This window comes from Pan paniscus, chromosome 4 (assembly GCF_029289425.2).
Source record: "Pan paniscus chromosome 4, NHGRI_mPanPan1-v2.0_pri, whole genome shotgun sequence".
Classification (NCBI taxonomy): domain Eukaryota; kingdom Metazoa; phylum Chordata; class Mammalia; order Primates; family Hominidae; genus Pan; species Pan paniscus.
The window spans coordinates 38,596,210-38,613,265 of NC_073253.2; the positions used below are offsets into that span (position 1 = coordinate 38,596,210).

General features: G+C 38.2%; 1 protein-coding gene across 5 annotated transcripts in view; it reads right to left on the reverse strand.

Annotated features, from left to right (window-relative positions):
- Nucleotides 1–927: 927 nt before the first annotated feature.
- Nucleotides 928–17,056, reverse strand: part of IQGAP2 (IQ motif containing GTPase activating protein 2) — a 305,238-nt gene continuing 289,109 nt past the window's right edge. For all 5 annotated transcript variants that reach the window (XM_008962842.7, XM_034959927.2, XM_055112283.1 and 2 more), the window contains 6 exons: nt 15,253–15,340; nt 13,032–13,244; nt 10,542–10,702; nt 7,692–7,829; nt 6,317–6,425; nt 928–1,861 (listed from right to left, as the gene is read on the reverse strand). In XM_008962842.7, coding sequence (XP_008961090.4) covers nt 1,748–1,861; nt 6,317–6,425; nt 7,692–7,829; nt 10,542–10,702; nt 13,032–13,244; nt 15,253–15,340 — 823 coding nt within the window. In that variant the 3' untranslated portion in view covers nt 928–1,747. The remainder of the gene's footprint in view (nt 1,862–6,316; nt 6,426–7,691; nt 7,830–10,541; nt 10,703–13,031; nt 13,245–15,252; nt 15,341–17,056) is intronic.

A 17,056-nucleotide genomic window follows, 5' to 3' on the forward strand; every position in this document is an offset into this window, starting at 1 on the left:
CCTGGCTCCTGTTCCCCTTTCCAATGCTAGCAGTAGGGCAAGAGAGAGGTTTATTTTCAACGTGAAACTTAACTGTATATTTAATTCCTTCTACCAAAGCCTGCATTAAGGCTAATGCATTACAAAACATACATACCCGCAAACTGTTGAGATAGTGAGCATTGTTTTAAGCTATTCATCTCTTTGTCAAAAAAAATATATATAGCCTGAAACCATCACTAAAGTAGCAGATTTTACTTTTTTTAATTTGAATTTTCCAAATTCTGTTGGTCTTACCCTTCAAGTTTATTTGTGCCACATGTACATAAACTAACCTACTTTCTCAATATTTTGCAATTTGTGAAAAAATAAAGCCTGTTGCAGGCATGAACAAAGTGGCAGGGAGGTTCCAGCCTGAGAGTCTGGAATCCTTTTGTGGTGGAGACTCCTAAACTGTCAGCAGGAATCACACTCCTTTTCTTCCTTTTAATAACAGACCCAATTCCCTCTCTACCTCTCTGTATTCACTGGCTACATGGCTGCCTAGTTAGGGACTATCTTTAGCTAGCTGTGTCCACGTGACTCAGTTTTGGCCAATACAATGTAAGTGGAAGTTAAAGTGATGCGTATAACTGAAAAGGCTTGCCCTGGACTTCTTCGCCATCCTCTTCCTCATCTGGCTGGGGGGAATCAGTACAAGGACAGAGCCAACTGACCCACCTGGAACTCTTTACCTTGTGGATCTGCTCACCGTTGAGCTGAATTTGAGAAAAACAAACTTCTACCCCTTGTTTTAGACACCAGGGTTTTGTATCTTTTCCTTACAGCAGCTTGCTCTATACTTTAACCAGTACAGCAAGAAATGTATTCTCTCCTAACAAACCCGACCAAGAATCTTCCCCTACCCACTAAATGACTTTGATTTATTAAGACAACTTAAAAGCCAAATTAATGGAATTAAGTAACATTTATTTTACATAAAACAATTTCCAGAGAATACATTTAAAAACCATCTAGATACTGATTTTTTAGCATTACAAAAAATTGAGAGGCACAATTGAAGTATTCAAATAAATTGTGAGGGGTGGAGGCGGGGACTATGCTCACTATCTATGTCGTTCCTTAGTCACTTAAAGGCTCTGCGTGCAAGAGTCTTTACATGAGGCAGTAGTGCACTTTCATTTAGTAGGAATAAATCACATAAAATATATACTTTTATACAGAAAGTGTTATTGTGTTGTCATTTTCAATTACTTATAAAAACTTCATTTGAATTGCACAAAAGTTCTCTTTAAAATTGATAACTCCCAGAAGACAGGGCTTAGAACTGTCTAAATAATTCATTACAAATAATTAGGTTTCCATTTATCCATAGATTAAAAAAAACTATGAAGAATTACATTATTCAAGTGGGACATTTAAAATTTTTTTCATAGGAAAATAGGTCTACATGTTTGTCCCTAGTCAGCTAAATTTCCCACCCCCCAACTTTAAGACAGATCACAGGATGTCCAAAGTTTTAAATCAGAGTACCTATACCACAGTACAGTGTGGATATGTTTCCATTAATTCATTTTATGTCTCATTCTATTATAGTATCAAATTAGCAAAAAGGCACCTGGGTACATTCTTCAGAACAGTTTTGGTCGTTTAAAAAAAATCACACATTTATAAGCAGTGATTTCAATCATGTTTAAAAACAAAAATATTAAACAAATTCATTTCCTAATCCAGATGATACAGAATCCAAGAAATTTCTGTAGGCACTTCACTTTCCATAGAACTTCTTGTTCAGCAGGTATATGAGAAGGTTTACATTCACTTTAACCTTATCAAACATTTTCATTACAGCTACTCCTTCATATTGCATCTGAAGTAAATCCTGAAATTGTAAAAAGCATCATTAAATCTCAACTTTGACATTTTGTGCATTTAAAAAACATATTAGAAGAATTTGTTGACAAAAGTCAGATTCAATTGACCTAATCACCTAGGTGGGGTCTAACTCTGTTGCCCAGGTTGGTCTCAAACTCCTGGCTTAAGCTATCTTCCCACCTCAGCCTCCCGAGTAGCGAGGACAACAGGCGCATGCCATGGCACCAGGCCATAGATGGGGGTTCTAAAACTTAAGTGTACATCAGAATCATCTGGTTAAAAACATAGGCTAGTTAAAATAAAGGCTGCCTGGGCTCCTCCCACAGGAATTTCTTATTATGTAGCTCTCTGGTGGGGCCCATCAATTTGCATTTTAATAAATTCCCAAGTGATTGTGACTTAGATGAAAGAAAATAGCTTTTTGGAATTGATAAGGGCTGTATGAAAGAAAATGATGATCATTAAGTTAATGTCAGATATATAATTTCAATTTTTAATCGAAAATGTTAAAACACAAAGTTCTGGCTAGATGCATATTCTTTAGAAAGCAGTGTTTTCTGGCTGGGTGTGGTGGCTCATTCCTGTAATACCAGCAGTTTGAGAGGCTGAGGCAGGTGGATCACTTGAGGTCAGGAGAGTGAGACCAGCCTGGCCAACATGGCGAAACCCCATCTCTACTAAAAATACAAAAATTAGCTGGGCGTGGTGGTGCACACTTGTAATCCCAGCTACTCAGGAGGCTGAGGCAGGAAAATCACTTGAACAGAGTAGGCAGAGATTGCAGCGAGCCGAGATTGCACTGCTGTACTCCAGCCTCAGTGACAGAGAAAGACTCTGTCTCAAAAAACCTGAAAAACAAAAACAAAAACACAGAAAGCAGTGTTTTTTTAAAGTGAAGTGAGCAAGACATTCACTGGGGAAGCAAAAAGAATATTAGAACTCCTATTTCTATTTATTTTTTCTCGTTTTTTGGACTTTTTTGGTATATATTTTATACAGCACATTTTAGAGTACAATAGCAGAAGCATGTATACTTTACAAATAACTATGTATGGAGAGAAGTGCTCGTACTATTTCCTGATGAAGTGACCAAAGTTTGGAGACCATTGTACAAAGCGGTGGTCCGCACTTCTTGATCTAGGCTACTTCTGTTTCTGTACTGAGAACAAGCCCTCATTCTTAAGTCGAACTGTCATTCTGTTTTTCACTGCCAGCATATAAACAAAGGAAATCAACTTCTTTTTAAAATAAGTAACTGGATCACACCAGCCATATGCATGAAACTAAGCTGTAACATTTCATAGTAACATAGGTACAGGAAGCCTTTCCCAATGGAAGATATAATTCCTGAGCTGTCCTGGCCCAATATCTAAGTCTCATTTTCTTGTTTCTAGCAAGGTCAATTGTAGAAGTTGGAGTCATCTTTGAGAGAACTCTGACTCTTGGCAGCTTCCTCCTCCACTTCCTCAATTACCTCTCACTGCACTTAAGAAAACCCCTACATTATTCAGATATGCTTCTAGAACTAAAATTCTATAGGGAATTGAAGTCCTTTCATCAATAATACTTTTAGCTATTTAGAGTGTAGAGGAGATTCACTTTTCCTCTGGGAAATGCAACATCTGTTAAACAAAGTCTAGTGGAAAAGAATTAAACCAACAGAGTTAGATTGAAAAGGAATGGCATATGTAGGGGAAGTAGCTGGGTCCCCAAAGTAGGGAGCAGAGAAAACATGGCTGGACTCATGACTTGAAAAGCAGACTTTAGTTTTAGCTCTGCCATTTGCTATCTTAAGACCTTGCAACATGACATAACTTCTCTGAAGTTCTGTTTCCCTGTGTGTAAATTGGGGATAACACTGCCAATTTCACAAGGGTGCTACTGGGAATGAGATATGAGATTAAGGTATATGCAAACCCTTTGTAAGCTACTCTTGTCTTGCAGGATCAACTGGAATCCTATGAGACAGGCAGTGGACTAGAGTGATGAAGAACTTGGATCCCAGCTGCATTATCTTCCATAATTATCCCAGCTAATTATCTTCCATAATTAGCTGTCTGAACCTCAGTTCTTCATCTAGGAGAGGAAGAAGGCCCACCCTGCAGTCCCCGATAAATACCTGACATTATTTTTACAAGAAGAACATATATCACATAAGTCATATCCTCCTGTTACCTATATGGCCTATAATTATAGGATATAATTCTATCCTACGGTTTTCTTTAGGAACTGAAAGGAAAATGGGCTGAAGATAACCAAGAGACATAGAGCTGTAATGTTAGAAGGGGCTTTCTTTAGTCCTTTCAAACTTTGGTCCTGTTCCTGGTCCTTTACTCACAGTAAGGACCTGGCCATCACATTTCTCTTTGACAATTTACACATTCATGCAATTGACTGAAAGCTGCATATATAAATAGAAGTCTGCCTTTACATCTGACAGCTATCAAATGCAGGGCTGGCTCCGTGGGTATGCAATCTGTGCAGCCGCACAGGGTCCCATGCCCAGGGTTTTATTCTCTTCTGTCATCATCCTAAAATCCTTAATAATTTTAAAAACAGGGCGCTGCATTTTTATTTTGCTCTGAGCGCTGCTAAGGATGTAGCCAGTTCTGATTATGCACTACTGATTTAAAAAACCCAGGACATACTGGTCACCTGCATATAGCTAAGGATTAACATTTCACAATCCATTATGTGTATAAATGAATGGTATGAACAGCTAATCTTACTGTATACAGAATCCTTAACAAAGGAACAAGTGAAGCTTGGTTTTTGTACCAGTACTCAAAGGAAGTCTCATGGAATTATTGCTTTCTCTCTAAACACAATATAAGGTGTCTCCTGGTCACTTGTGACTCATTGGTCCAGTTGATATTGACTGGCCCTGGATAATTTCCTTCTTGGCAATCACATATGTCTTTTGCTATTTCTACAGAGGAATCACTAACCAAAGGGTATCACCACAAGCACCTTCTTTTCTCTTCCTGTATTTATCTGTTACACAAAATAACTGAAGACCCTAATTAGCTAAATTATTAAATGGATACATTTAGTGACATTTAAAGTAAGTTAGAAAACAATACTGTTTACTTAATTATACTTTCAATAATTACATAATAGCTTTCATCTTATCTCCGAATTCTAATTTACTCCATTATCTCAATGTCCTTATCAAACCCATTCAGCTCCCGTTTTTCTTTTAAACTTACAAGGGCTGCCAGAAAAGAAGGGCTCTGGCACACACTCCCATGATGGGGAGGTAATTCCAGTGCATGGAGCCCTGGGCTGCACAGACAGTGAGGCCAGAATTCACATCACTCTCAGGATCTTAGTGAGATGATTCATGTAAACATATGCAAAATACCTGGAAACCATTTTGTAAGTAGTTTGGGGCCCAGGTAAGATGTTATTTCCATTTAAAAAGTGTTACATCAAAAAAGAAAAATAAATTACTTCTTTAAATTGATTTTGTGCTAAGGATTAAGAAGTTGGGGGTAGATGAACATTTGTTTGCAGTGCCCTCTTTTTTTTTTTTTTTTGCACAGAAACTGGATTTCTCGGTTTTCATTTACGTGTATTTGGCTTAAATGTGGCTCTTATGATAAAATAACGATAATTTATATTGCAAACACCATTTTTCTATGTATAGATATCTGTTTTGCATAATGCCTTTCATTCCTGTGATCCCAAGCATTTGACAAATAGAGTTAATAAATTGACATAAAAACTATTCTAGGGGCCAGGTGTGGTGGCTAATGCCTGTAATCCCAGCACTTTTGGAGGCTGAGGCAGGCAGATCACTTGAGCCCAGTAGTCTAAGACAAGCCTGGGCAACATGGTGAAACCCTGTCTCTACAAAAAATACAGAAATTAGCCAGATGTGGTGGTGTGCGCCTGTAGTACCAGCTACTCGAGAGGCTGAAGCAGGAGGATCGCTTGAGCCCAGGAGGTTGAGGCTGCAGTGAACCATGATTGTGCCACTGTATTCCAGCCTGGGTGACAGAGCAAGACCCTTTCTCAATGCCCCACCCCCACCCCCTCCCTCCACAAAAAAGAAAAACCATTCTAGGAAAGAGGGAAAAATGAGATCATGAAAGTTCCAGTCCTGGGCATACATAGTCTTAGAAAGAAATGCAAGTTTCCAATAAAAGGAAAATTTATAGCATTTATTTAATAGCTCTGAATACTTTTAAATTATATTCTTTTGTCTAAGCTTTAAAATGGAAACATGGCTTAGAGAAACTGACTGCTATGGTTTGCCAGCTAGAAGCATATTAATTTCCAATCATTTGAAAAGTCACAGCTCTTAAAAATCATCAACACTTAACAAATATTGGCAAATAAGGCTGGCACTGGTTTTCTGTTAAACTTTATTGTCGTCCTGAAGAGCGAGAGCCAGGGTAGCAATGTATGATCCACATATAAAATTTATCATCAATGTGCAGAAATTCCAGCAGCTTACCTGAATATTGAGTTGCACCTTTTCCATCTCAACACCAAGGAATTTTGATCTTACATCGAAAATGCCTACATCTTCAGTAGCTATGATATCAAATGTAACATTCTTAAACCTGTGAAGAAAGGAACATTCATACATGAGAAATTACAAATACAGATGTGCTTAAAGCTGAAACAAACTAATGGAATCTCAAATAATCATTTTAAAATAATGGCTTGTTGAGAAAATCCTAAGGAAGTCACCAAAAACCTCACGTCATCTTTCCCCCAATTCTGCTCTCCAAACACTAGGTTTGATGGCTATTGTTGAGATCTGTAGCTCACAGAGTTCTGACATAGGTGCTTTATTACAAAAGAAATAGAAGATATGGTCCTTGCTCTTCAAGAGCATAAAACATAATTGGAAATATGTGAGTCACAGAACATGAACATTATTGACCTATAGCCAATTGAGTATTTCAGATGATAACTTTTATAGAAACTTCAGGCCAGGCGCGGTCGCTCACGCCCGTAATCCCAGCACTTTCAGGCCGAGGCGGGCGGATCACCTGGCCAACATGGTGAAACCCCATCTTTACTAAAAATACAAAAATTAGCCGGGCAGTGGCATGTGCCTGTAATCCCAGCTACTCAGGAGGCTGAGGCAGGAGAATCGCTTGAACCTGGGAGGTGGAGGTTGCAGTGAGCCAAGATCCCACCACTGCACTCCAGCCTGGGCCACAGAGTGAGACTCCATCTCAGGAAGAAGCATTTTCTTCTCAGTTGGTGTTGTCAGGAGGTTTCATGGGATAAACAGAAGTCAGGCTTTGAAGGAAGGCAGGAGTTAAAGAAAAGGCAAATGCCAGTGAGTCTGGCTTCCCTTGAGATTTTAGGACAAGAAAGTGATGGAACACTGGGCTCATGACCCCTTTAAAAGGAGGCAGCACATGGTGCCTGATGTGGGGCTGTGAAGGAGGGTTTGTTTTTTCCACTACACCGAATACACACACTCACAGCATGCTTTGGAAATGGCTCTGATCCAGGGGTTGGCACAGCCTATTTTAAATGAGAAAGGTGCTATTTTGCAATGGTAGATAATTCATCCATCAAGACCAAAAGACAGCCTTTTACTCTCATTGCTATGATTCAGTTCTGGAGGTTCACCAATCCAAACATATTGCACAAGCCACGGGAAAGACAACCACTGATCAACACTACATATGACCGACAGCACCAGATGCTGAGGCCAAGGGAAGAGTAGCCATAACAATTTGTGTATTCTTCCCTTGTCACCCATCAGTAATTGAGGTTAAGCCTTGCTAGACCAAATGGAGCTCTCTCCAAGGCCACAAGAAATCAAATGGCATGCGTGTTCTATGCAGATTCCAGGTCACACTTACTGGTTTGTTTGAAGATCATCTATATCTAGCAGGACACCTTTCTCATGCAGCTTTGCCGCAGTGTACTTCACTGGCTTCGCTCTCTTCGCCCCTTTGGGTTCTCCTTTTCCATCTAGTTTAATTGATCTCCGAGTATTTCTGACAAAATAAGAACAGAACATTTGTTGTTATGATGGCAAATGCAGAGGCTTCTGGTAGTGCAATTACCATACTCAGAGTGACATCGCTGTTCATACCTGGCCCTCAGAGCGCTGAATATACACCTTTTTATTTTGTGATAGTAGGTAATTTTGTCCATAGAGTGCAACTTCACTACTAAACTGTTTGTGGGGAAAGGGATTTCCCAAGTGACTGAAGTTTGCATTACAGACTAACATTTTTAATAAAACTTACACTCTATTTTCTCAGGTATATTGAACCAAGTGGCTATCTTTAGTCATTTCAGAAGTAGCTTTGGTGCAATAACATGAACTGTGTATTCCTAGATAACGATATTACTAGGACTGTTTTAATCTATTTAACAAACACTATGTGGCCAGCATTGTTCTAAGTGCCTTATAAATATTACCTCACATTTCCAAAATTAACATTTCCATAGTACTTTTAAACTAATAAATTCCTTTGCTATATACTATATCATGTAGCTCTCATAACCATACTTGTGAGTCTGGTACTCTTTGCTTTTTGGGGGGGAGGTTTTTTTGTTTTGTTTTGAGATGGAATCTTGCTCTATTGCCCAGGCTGGAGTGCAGTCGCGTGATCTTGGCTCACTGCAACCTCTGCCTCCCGGGTTCAAGTGATTCTCCTGCCTCAACCTCCAGCTGGGATTACAGGCACATGCCACCACATCCGGCGAATTTTTGTATTTTTAGAGGAGAAGGAGTTTCGCCACGTCAGCCAAGCTGGTGAGGCTGGTACTCTTAATTCCACCTTAAGGATGAGAAAACTGAGGCTCAAAGTTCACTGAACTGGGCTCAAGATCACACGATATAAGAGAGAATCAGAACCTAAATCCAATTCGCCCGACTGTGGATCTTGTGTGAAATGCCCTAAAGTAAATCCCTAACAATCTCATTTCTACTGAAAGTAAGCTTGACCAACTTCTTCCTTGCATGTATATGTATATATTCTTCCTTCCTTCCTATATTTCGTGTATAGTGTATATGTTTATGTAATTATAAGTGCATATGCACACTATATATAGTGTGTGTATATACATATTTAGTGTATTTTTGTATATATATATATATGGAGAGAGAGAGAGCACGAGAGTGAGAGAGAGAGAGAGAGAGAAACAGAGAGAAGCCTGAAGCAAATGAACTATATATGGAGAGAGAGAGCACGAGAGAGAGAGAGAGAGAGAGAGAGAGAGAGAGAGAGAGAGAGAGAGAGAGAGAGAGAGAAGCCTGAAGCAAATGAACTAAAATTCAGGACTAGTGGGAGCCAAATCAATAAGGTTTAAATGTGGCTGCATCCCTTTATCAAATCTTCTGTGATTTCAGCAATCCAACTTCTGGGTGTTTACTCCAAGATGTGAAATCAGTTTGTCAAAGAGATGTCTGCACTCCCATCTTCATTGCAGCACTACTCACACGTTAGCTAAGTTATGAAATCAACCTAAGAATCTACTAACAGATGAACAGGTAAAGAAAATGTGGTATATATACACACAGAAGAATACTATTCAGCCCTAAAACAAAGAAATTCTGACATTTGGGGCAATGTGGACAGAATTAGAGGACACTATGCTAAGTGAAATAGGCCAGGCACAGAAAGGCAAATACCACATGTTCTCGCTTATATGTGGAATCTAAAAAAGTTGAACTCATAGAAGCAGAATAGAATGGTGGTTTCAGAGGCTGGAGGGTGGGGGAAATGGGGAGATGATGGTCAAAGGATATGAAATCTTAGGAGGAATCAGTTTTTTTTTGAAATCTATTGCACAGTGTGGTGAATATAGCTAATAATAGTGTATTGTACATTTAAAAACTGCTAGGAGTAAATTTCAAGTGTTCTTATCACAAAAACTAAGTATTTGAGGTGATGCATATATGAATTAATTATTTCACATTGTAATAATAAATGATAACATCACCTTGTACCCCAGGAATACATAAAATTATAGTCAATTTGCAATAAAATTGAAAAGATCTATGATTAATGCATAGATTTTTCCATACAGCACCATTTCCTCCTGCCAATTTGATGACAAGGATTATATAAAAATATTGTATTACATATTTAAATGGGTAATTAAAATTTAACTAGCATTGATCATAGTCTAGTGATAAGAATAATTACTAAGCAAAGGATATTCATTAAAAATGGCTATACTGTATATAAAAACCTATAATACTTATGCTAATGGATAATAGACAGCTGCCAAATTTTGCCAGTTGTGTCAATAATTTTTTAAAACCATGAAGCAATTTAAAAACATTCAGCTGCTCTGTGCAATTAGCAAACACCTGGCATTATCTAATATTATCAATTATATAAAATACATTCCAAAAACAAGAGATTTTAAAAATAATAGTATTTAAAAAAATCTTTGGCTAAAAAAGACAAAAGGAATAATGAAAGTGCTTCCCTAACTTACTAATGCTATTTGCTCAATATACAACAGGTAAGCCACTTTAATTCTGGTGCTGGTGGGGAATTGAAAAGCTTTCACTTACTCCTGCCTTCTTAGTTCACAGTGGCAAATAATAAAACTGAGACTCTAGTTTTCGGTTAGAAGACAGAGCAAAAAGTTTTCTTCCATACCCAACCCAACTGCCTAGAAACACAGAATTGACATCTCATAGAAATCATGACATTACAAATGAACATGACATGATTTTAACTTACTTTCTTTTTAAGTTGTCTAAACAAGTCTTTATGTAGGTGTCATAATAATTGATTTGCTCTTCATAAAATGCTGCCTTCTTGTTAAGTGCATTCAGGGTCTGCTGAAGTTTTGCCAATTCAGCTTTTCGAAGCTTACGATAGATTCTTTGATTTCGAATATCCTAAAACAACAAGTAAGGGGTATCATATTTAAGCAGAAGTTTGCTTTATGATATTGCCAGTTTGGGACAAGAAGAATATCAAGCAGTAGTAAGTCGCTATTTGTAACTTGACTTGTAGCTTATCTCAGGCACCTTATTTTACTCTCAACACCACAGGGTTCCCATCCCTTTTTACTTCAGAACTGGAAAGTGTACATATTTCACTTTAAGAGACTTGTTAACATTAATTTTTCTCTTGATGGAAAGGCAAAGAAGTTATTTTAGAATAACCACACATTTAGTTTAAGGAAAAATTGTGTTTTAAAAGGGGCACAAAGTAGCAGAAATGCAATTTCTTCAGACTTTTTTTTTTAGACATAGTCTTGCTCTGTCACCCAGGCTGGAGTGCAGTGGCCTGATCTCTGCAACCTTTACCTCCAGGTTCAAGTGATTCTCCTGCCTCAGCCTCCTGAGTAGCTGGGGCTGCAGGCCCGTGCCAATATGCCTGGCTAATTTTTGTATTTTTAGTAGTTACAGGGTTTCACCATGTTGGTCAGGCTGGTCTTGAACTCCTGACCTCAAGTGATCTGCCCGCCTCGGCCTCCCAAAGTGCTGGGATTATAGGCATGAGACATTGTGCCCGGCCTCTTCAGACTATTTTGAATATTCCTCTTTGAATAGTACTTTAAACTAAAAAAGTTTACATTTAATTGTTAAACTCATTTTTAAAATAAGAAAAGAACAAACTTTTTCATCTGACAAATATTTCTCAAGGTTTGAAAAAACAACACTGGGCTGTCAAGACTGAGTGAAAAGATTCAACATTGATAACTATTACTTGGATTTAAATAGAATTCCTAGAACATTAAGTTGCATAAGCTGCTTATAGCTTACAAGAGCTATGCTAAATTTAAACTTGCAGATATAAGTTTTTTTCATAATTCTAATTGGTAAGTTATGAAAATGTTTGACTTAAGAAAACGGTGCCTGTTTAATATTGTTTTTCTTTTGTAAACAAGTTAAAAACCATTCCCCTAGGAATTCAAAGAAATACCTACATACACATACACTCCCCCACAACTTCCCCATGCCCTTAGGTAAAATTTCTTCATTAAATAGAATATTCTTCATTAAATAGAATTCTTCATTAAATAGAAATTCTTCATATAATAGAATATTCATTAAATAGAATATCATGTCTTCATGATAGCCTTTTTCTTTTTTAAAGCAAAAGCATATATTTATCTACCTCATATTCCCAAATAGAAATATTTCTACCCCCAAACTAAAGAAAGAAATGTTATTTCCCTTGAGTCACTTGGGCTAGAAGGAATAAGCCTACTGCCAGAATTGAACATAACTTTCTATCAAAGAACAAAGCTGAGCGCATTTCCCTTCCAGAAGGTGAGAAATTTTTTTTTTCTGGTCATTTAACTGCCTTTAACCTCTAGATCCATATTAATTTGCATGTTTGAATAAAGAGAATGAAATATCCTTCTAACCCAAATATATACTTCCTTATCCTTGACAAACAGATCTCAGCCACTTCCTGTGATGTTTCATTGCACTAAGTTGAGATCCTTTGCTCAGGAAGTTTCTCAAGTGTAAAAATATTGGAAAAGAAAACAGAAACTAATCTTCAAGTCTGAACTGCATTGAGGCTAAATTGCTTAAAAACAAATGATCAGGGACACAGAGTTCCATCTCAGTGGCAGGTTCTAAGAGCAACTGAGCTATATGACAACTAACATCTCAGGAGAAAACTCTTCCAATAGTGTTATTTTTAAAACTTTAAAGGTATAGACCAAACTTGTCAAGTACATTTTTTAGTATTTATTTCTGGTCTGTTTCAACTCTCCTAATGACATGAAAGTGTTGTGATTGATGACTTTCTCTTAAAAGTCATCAACTGCTTGGGAGGCCTGGGTGGATCACCGGGTCAGGATTTCGAGACCAGCCTGGCCAGCATGGTGAAACCCCATCTCTACTAAAAATACAAAAATTAGCCGGGCGTGGTGGTGCACGCCTATAGTCCCAGCTACTCAGGAGGCTGAGGCAGGAGAATCGCTTGAACCTGGGAGGCGGAAGTTGCAGAGAGTCGAGATTGCGCCACTGCACTCCAGCCTGGGCAACAGAGCGAGGCTCCAACTCAAAAAAAAAAAAAAAAAGAAAAGAAAAAAAGTCATCAACTGCTTTGAAACCTTGAAAAATCTGTAGCATTGAAGAGGGCAGTAACCACAGCATACACAACCATGAATCCCTAATGCCACCTCACAGAGTGCCCAGCACTTGACTGGTGATTAGCAAATGTCTGCTAAGTGAAGGAAGAAAGAATACTGTTTCCAAAAACCTTGGCAATCTCATTGAGAATGTCTTGGTATTTATTTTCAGATGACACGTGTCCAGTCTGTTCCAACGTCCGAAGATTCCTCTGGATTTTCCTCTTCTTCTGCTCAAGAGGCAGCTGTGCATCTTCAATCATAGATTGGCTATGCTTCATTTCTTCTGGAGTCCTGGAATCTATCATTGCACGGCTCACCATGTCCGTGGCATGGTCTACCTCCTGAAAAGAGAATATCAAGATGCTGAGTTTTCTCTGATCCCCTAATTTCACAGTTCATAAGCTACACAATGCAAGTTAATGTCAAAATGAAAGTAGTCCTCCAGCCAAAGTTCAGAGACTAGGACCAGAACATGTTCTTCCTGAGTTTTGAAGTAGGTCTTTGAAAGGAATTACTTCATCTTTTCGATAGCAAGCCTTATTTGGGAAAAATTCTCAATAGCTACTTTATTGCCAAGGTGACAAATCACTATAGTAATGGACATATTTTAATGGATAACTGCTACTTTGTTCCCCAGATGGAAGCATTTCAATTCCTGGATAGGCTAGCTGAGGAAACTAAAACTAGATTACCTATTGAAATGTGGCTATGAGAACCCTGAATGTTCAGAACCCAGCTAAACTCTCACACATCAGCCATGTTTATGGAGAGTCCTAAACTAAACCAACAGTAAGGCAGTCAGAGAGCTTTATTCTTATAAGGGAATCACAAACCAGCAACTCTGAAAAACTTGCAAAGTTTCTTTGAGCCAAAGGGAATAAGAATATTCTAGCACATTATAAATTCCCAAACGATGAGTAAATGAATGAATGAATGAATACTCTTTGGATAGTCTGTTCAAGGAAACAGTAACAAAAAGAGACTATTGGTCTTCCCATTTCATTGTACTAGACAATTGACTGACCCAATAGATGAAGTCTAAGGAAACGACTATTAGTTAGGCACAGTAATCTTAGACACAGGACAGGTAGGTCAATATTATTGGAACATTATTACCAGGTTAGCAGTAAATAACAAAAGCAGCAGCCAACATTGTTGAGCACTTAATGTGCACCAGATACAGATGTACCCACTTAACATGTTTAACTGACTTAATCCTGCCTGTGAGCTGGGTACTATTATTATACCCATTTTACAGTTGAGGAAACTGCGGCACAGCAATGCTTCTAAGTGCACAGAGTTACACACCTAGGAGGTGCAGAGGTATAGTTGATCTCAGAAGTCTGTGTTCTTAGTCACTTATTCATGATACATTTAGGGGAAAATGAAAAATAGTAAGGAGTAAAAGTCTTTTATACTAACCTAGTACAATATTTTACCCACATTGTTTAAAACATATCCACATATTAACAAACGTGATTTGAAGTTTTGCTTTACATTTTTTATTAAAAATTTTTAAAAATTAGAGATGGGGGTCTCACTGTGTTGTCCAGGCTGGTGTTGAACTCCTGGGCTCAAGTGATCTACACACCTCAGCCTTCCAAAGTATTGGGATTACAGACATGAGCCACCATGCCCAGCCTTTTATATTTTTTAAATTAAAAACTATTACAAGGATTCCTTGGCAATCAATTAAATTAAGAATGATCCAGGAAAATTATGTGTAGCTGTGCTAAGAAATAGTTAATTAAATAATTAACTTTTGTTTAGGGAGCGGCAATTATTGGTACTAAAATAACAACCTTGAATTTATTTTAGAACGAACAATGACGTATTTTCAAAGATGTTAATAAAAAGCTAAATGCAAGATTGTTGTGAAACCTCACTTACGCTAACATAATGATGCTTTGACTCAAGAACTCAACATTTGCTTCTGAAGCATTTGGAAAACATCTTTAACATGTGAGACGCTTATTTGTTTCAAGTTAGTAAATACATAAAATGTGAAAGGTATTTTTCAATATCCTGTCAGCTAGAACTCTCTCAACTGACTTATTTGCCCATTATGATGAACATTTCCGGGCTTTGAAAAACCCAGAACTATCATCCTAGGTTAAGACAAAAGTATATTCGGCATGAATTTGGTGCTGTATTTTCTACTTCTTTCCCATTGATACTTCATACAGGTTTATATATGGCTGAACTAAGTCCACTGCAGTAATAGATAAAATTCCTTACTTCCGGACCATGTCAGATACAGTTTCTCTGAGATAATAAACATATGGCATAAAGATTTATGAAGAAAATCAACACCTGTCTATTATTATTTTACACTTAAAGTCAAATTACCTGTTGCGCAGTTGCTGGTGTCTCTAAGATTTCTGTCAATGTGTTCCCTGGCTGGTTCCGGATCACATCAATTATCAGCTTCTTGGTCCTTAACAAACCAGAGAAAGAGACAGACTTTCAGACTGTAGTCCTTATGCACAAAAATCTGTTTCTCCTAAGAGAGTGCACAAACACATACAATACTGAAGCTTCAAAGATAATACCTTAAAATAAAACATTCTTGCGGATATTCACCAGGTCTGCTATAAGGCTCCTGAAAGTTTATGAATGCTTGATAATCAAAGTCTGGGCTTTCTGTGCTTGATGTTGTAGCATTATACTGTCAGTAACATGGGCACAAGTGTATCACAAGATTTCCTCTCTAAATACTTTTCCTTCTTTTTTAGACGGAGACTACTTTTTGATGGGCAGGGGGAGCAAGTGCTGCTGATATGGCCTGCTACTGCAGAGTGCAGGAATGATATCTAATATTCTCCTTTCCTGACTTTAATAGCACCTAGACTTCTGGGCTGGCTTAATACCTCATAAGCCTTTAGGAGCCAGACCAACTGTTACCTTTCCTACTATCAGAAAGCTATTAAAGAGTCTGAAGACCAGTGGGAGCGAACGTTCAGTGTGGGCTGTGGAGGCTTGGTCTGTCAGCTGACACAGCAGCGAGGAGGATGGTGTTCAAGGGCCTGAGCAACTAACAAATAGGGTTAACAAAGAAACCTATTTGTTAGGTCTTCTTCCAGTCTTCAGGTGGAAGAGAATAGAAGAGCTTCTCAGTAAACAGTAAAGAGCTGGAAAATTCTTCTGGAAGTAGTTCTGAAAACCGTAGTTCTCTCATAGGTGTTCTTTATGGCAATTGGCCACCACTTCCTAGGGAGGCATCATGTTATGTAATTACATACAAAGGTTTTAACATAAAAGCTAAAGGGTCAAATTTGCTCACTTTTACATAAGGTGGAAACAGTATTATTGGAAAAGGCTTTCCTTCTAAAAAGAAAAAAAAGGGCCAGTCGCGGTGGCTCACTCCTGTAATCCCAGCATTTTGGGAGGCCGAGGTGGGCGGATCACCTGCGGTCAGAAGTTCCAGACCACCCTGGCCAACATGGCGAAACCCCATCCCTACTAAGGATACAAAAATTAGCTGGGCATGGTGGCGTGTGCCTGTAATTCCAGCTGCTCAGGAGGCCTAGGTGTGAGAATTGCTTAAACCCGGGAGGCAGAGGTTGCAGTAAGCTGAAATCGTGCCACTGCACTCCAGCCTGGGTGACAGAGTGAGATACCATCTCAGATAGATATCTAGATAGATAGATAGAAAGAAAGAAAAGAAAGAAGAAAAGGAAACACAGACAAAAGTTTGTTTAAATTATACATACACTGGTCTAATCGACATCTGAAGTTTCACTTTTACTGTAGTCCCGTTATTGCATTTAACTTTAGTTATTTCAGAGTCATTACATGATATCACTGAATGACTAATTTTTCTTCCTAAACTCTAGCAGGAAATGTTCATGTAGCATGAAATTTAGAAATGAGAACAAAATTTTCACATTTTGAAGGATATGGGGAACTACTCCCAAATGACAGAGAAAACTCTTCAAGTTAATTACAAATATATTACCTTTGAAAATAGGATAAAATCCAATAAGCCATCTGCAAACATCATTTTTCTCGTTTCCTATTTATCAGAAGTCTGTGTGAAAAGAACAATCACAATGTGTCTTCCTTGCCTCCCTTCCCCCTAGCCTTTGGAGAACCATTTCCTCTGGCCCCATGACCCTTTGCTGCTGGGGATTTACAGGCTGTCTGGGAATGC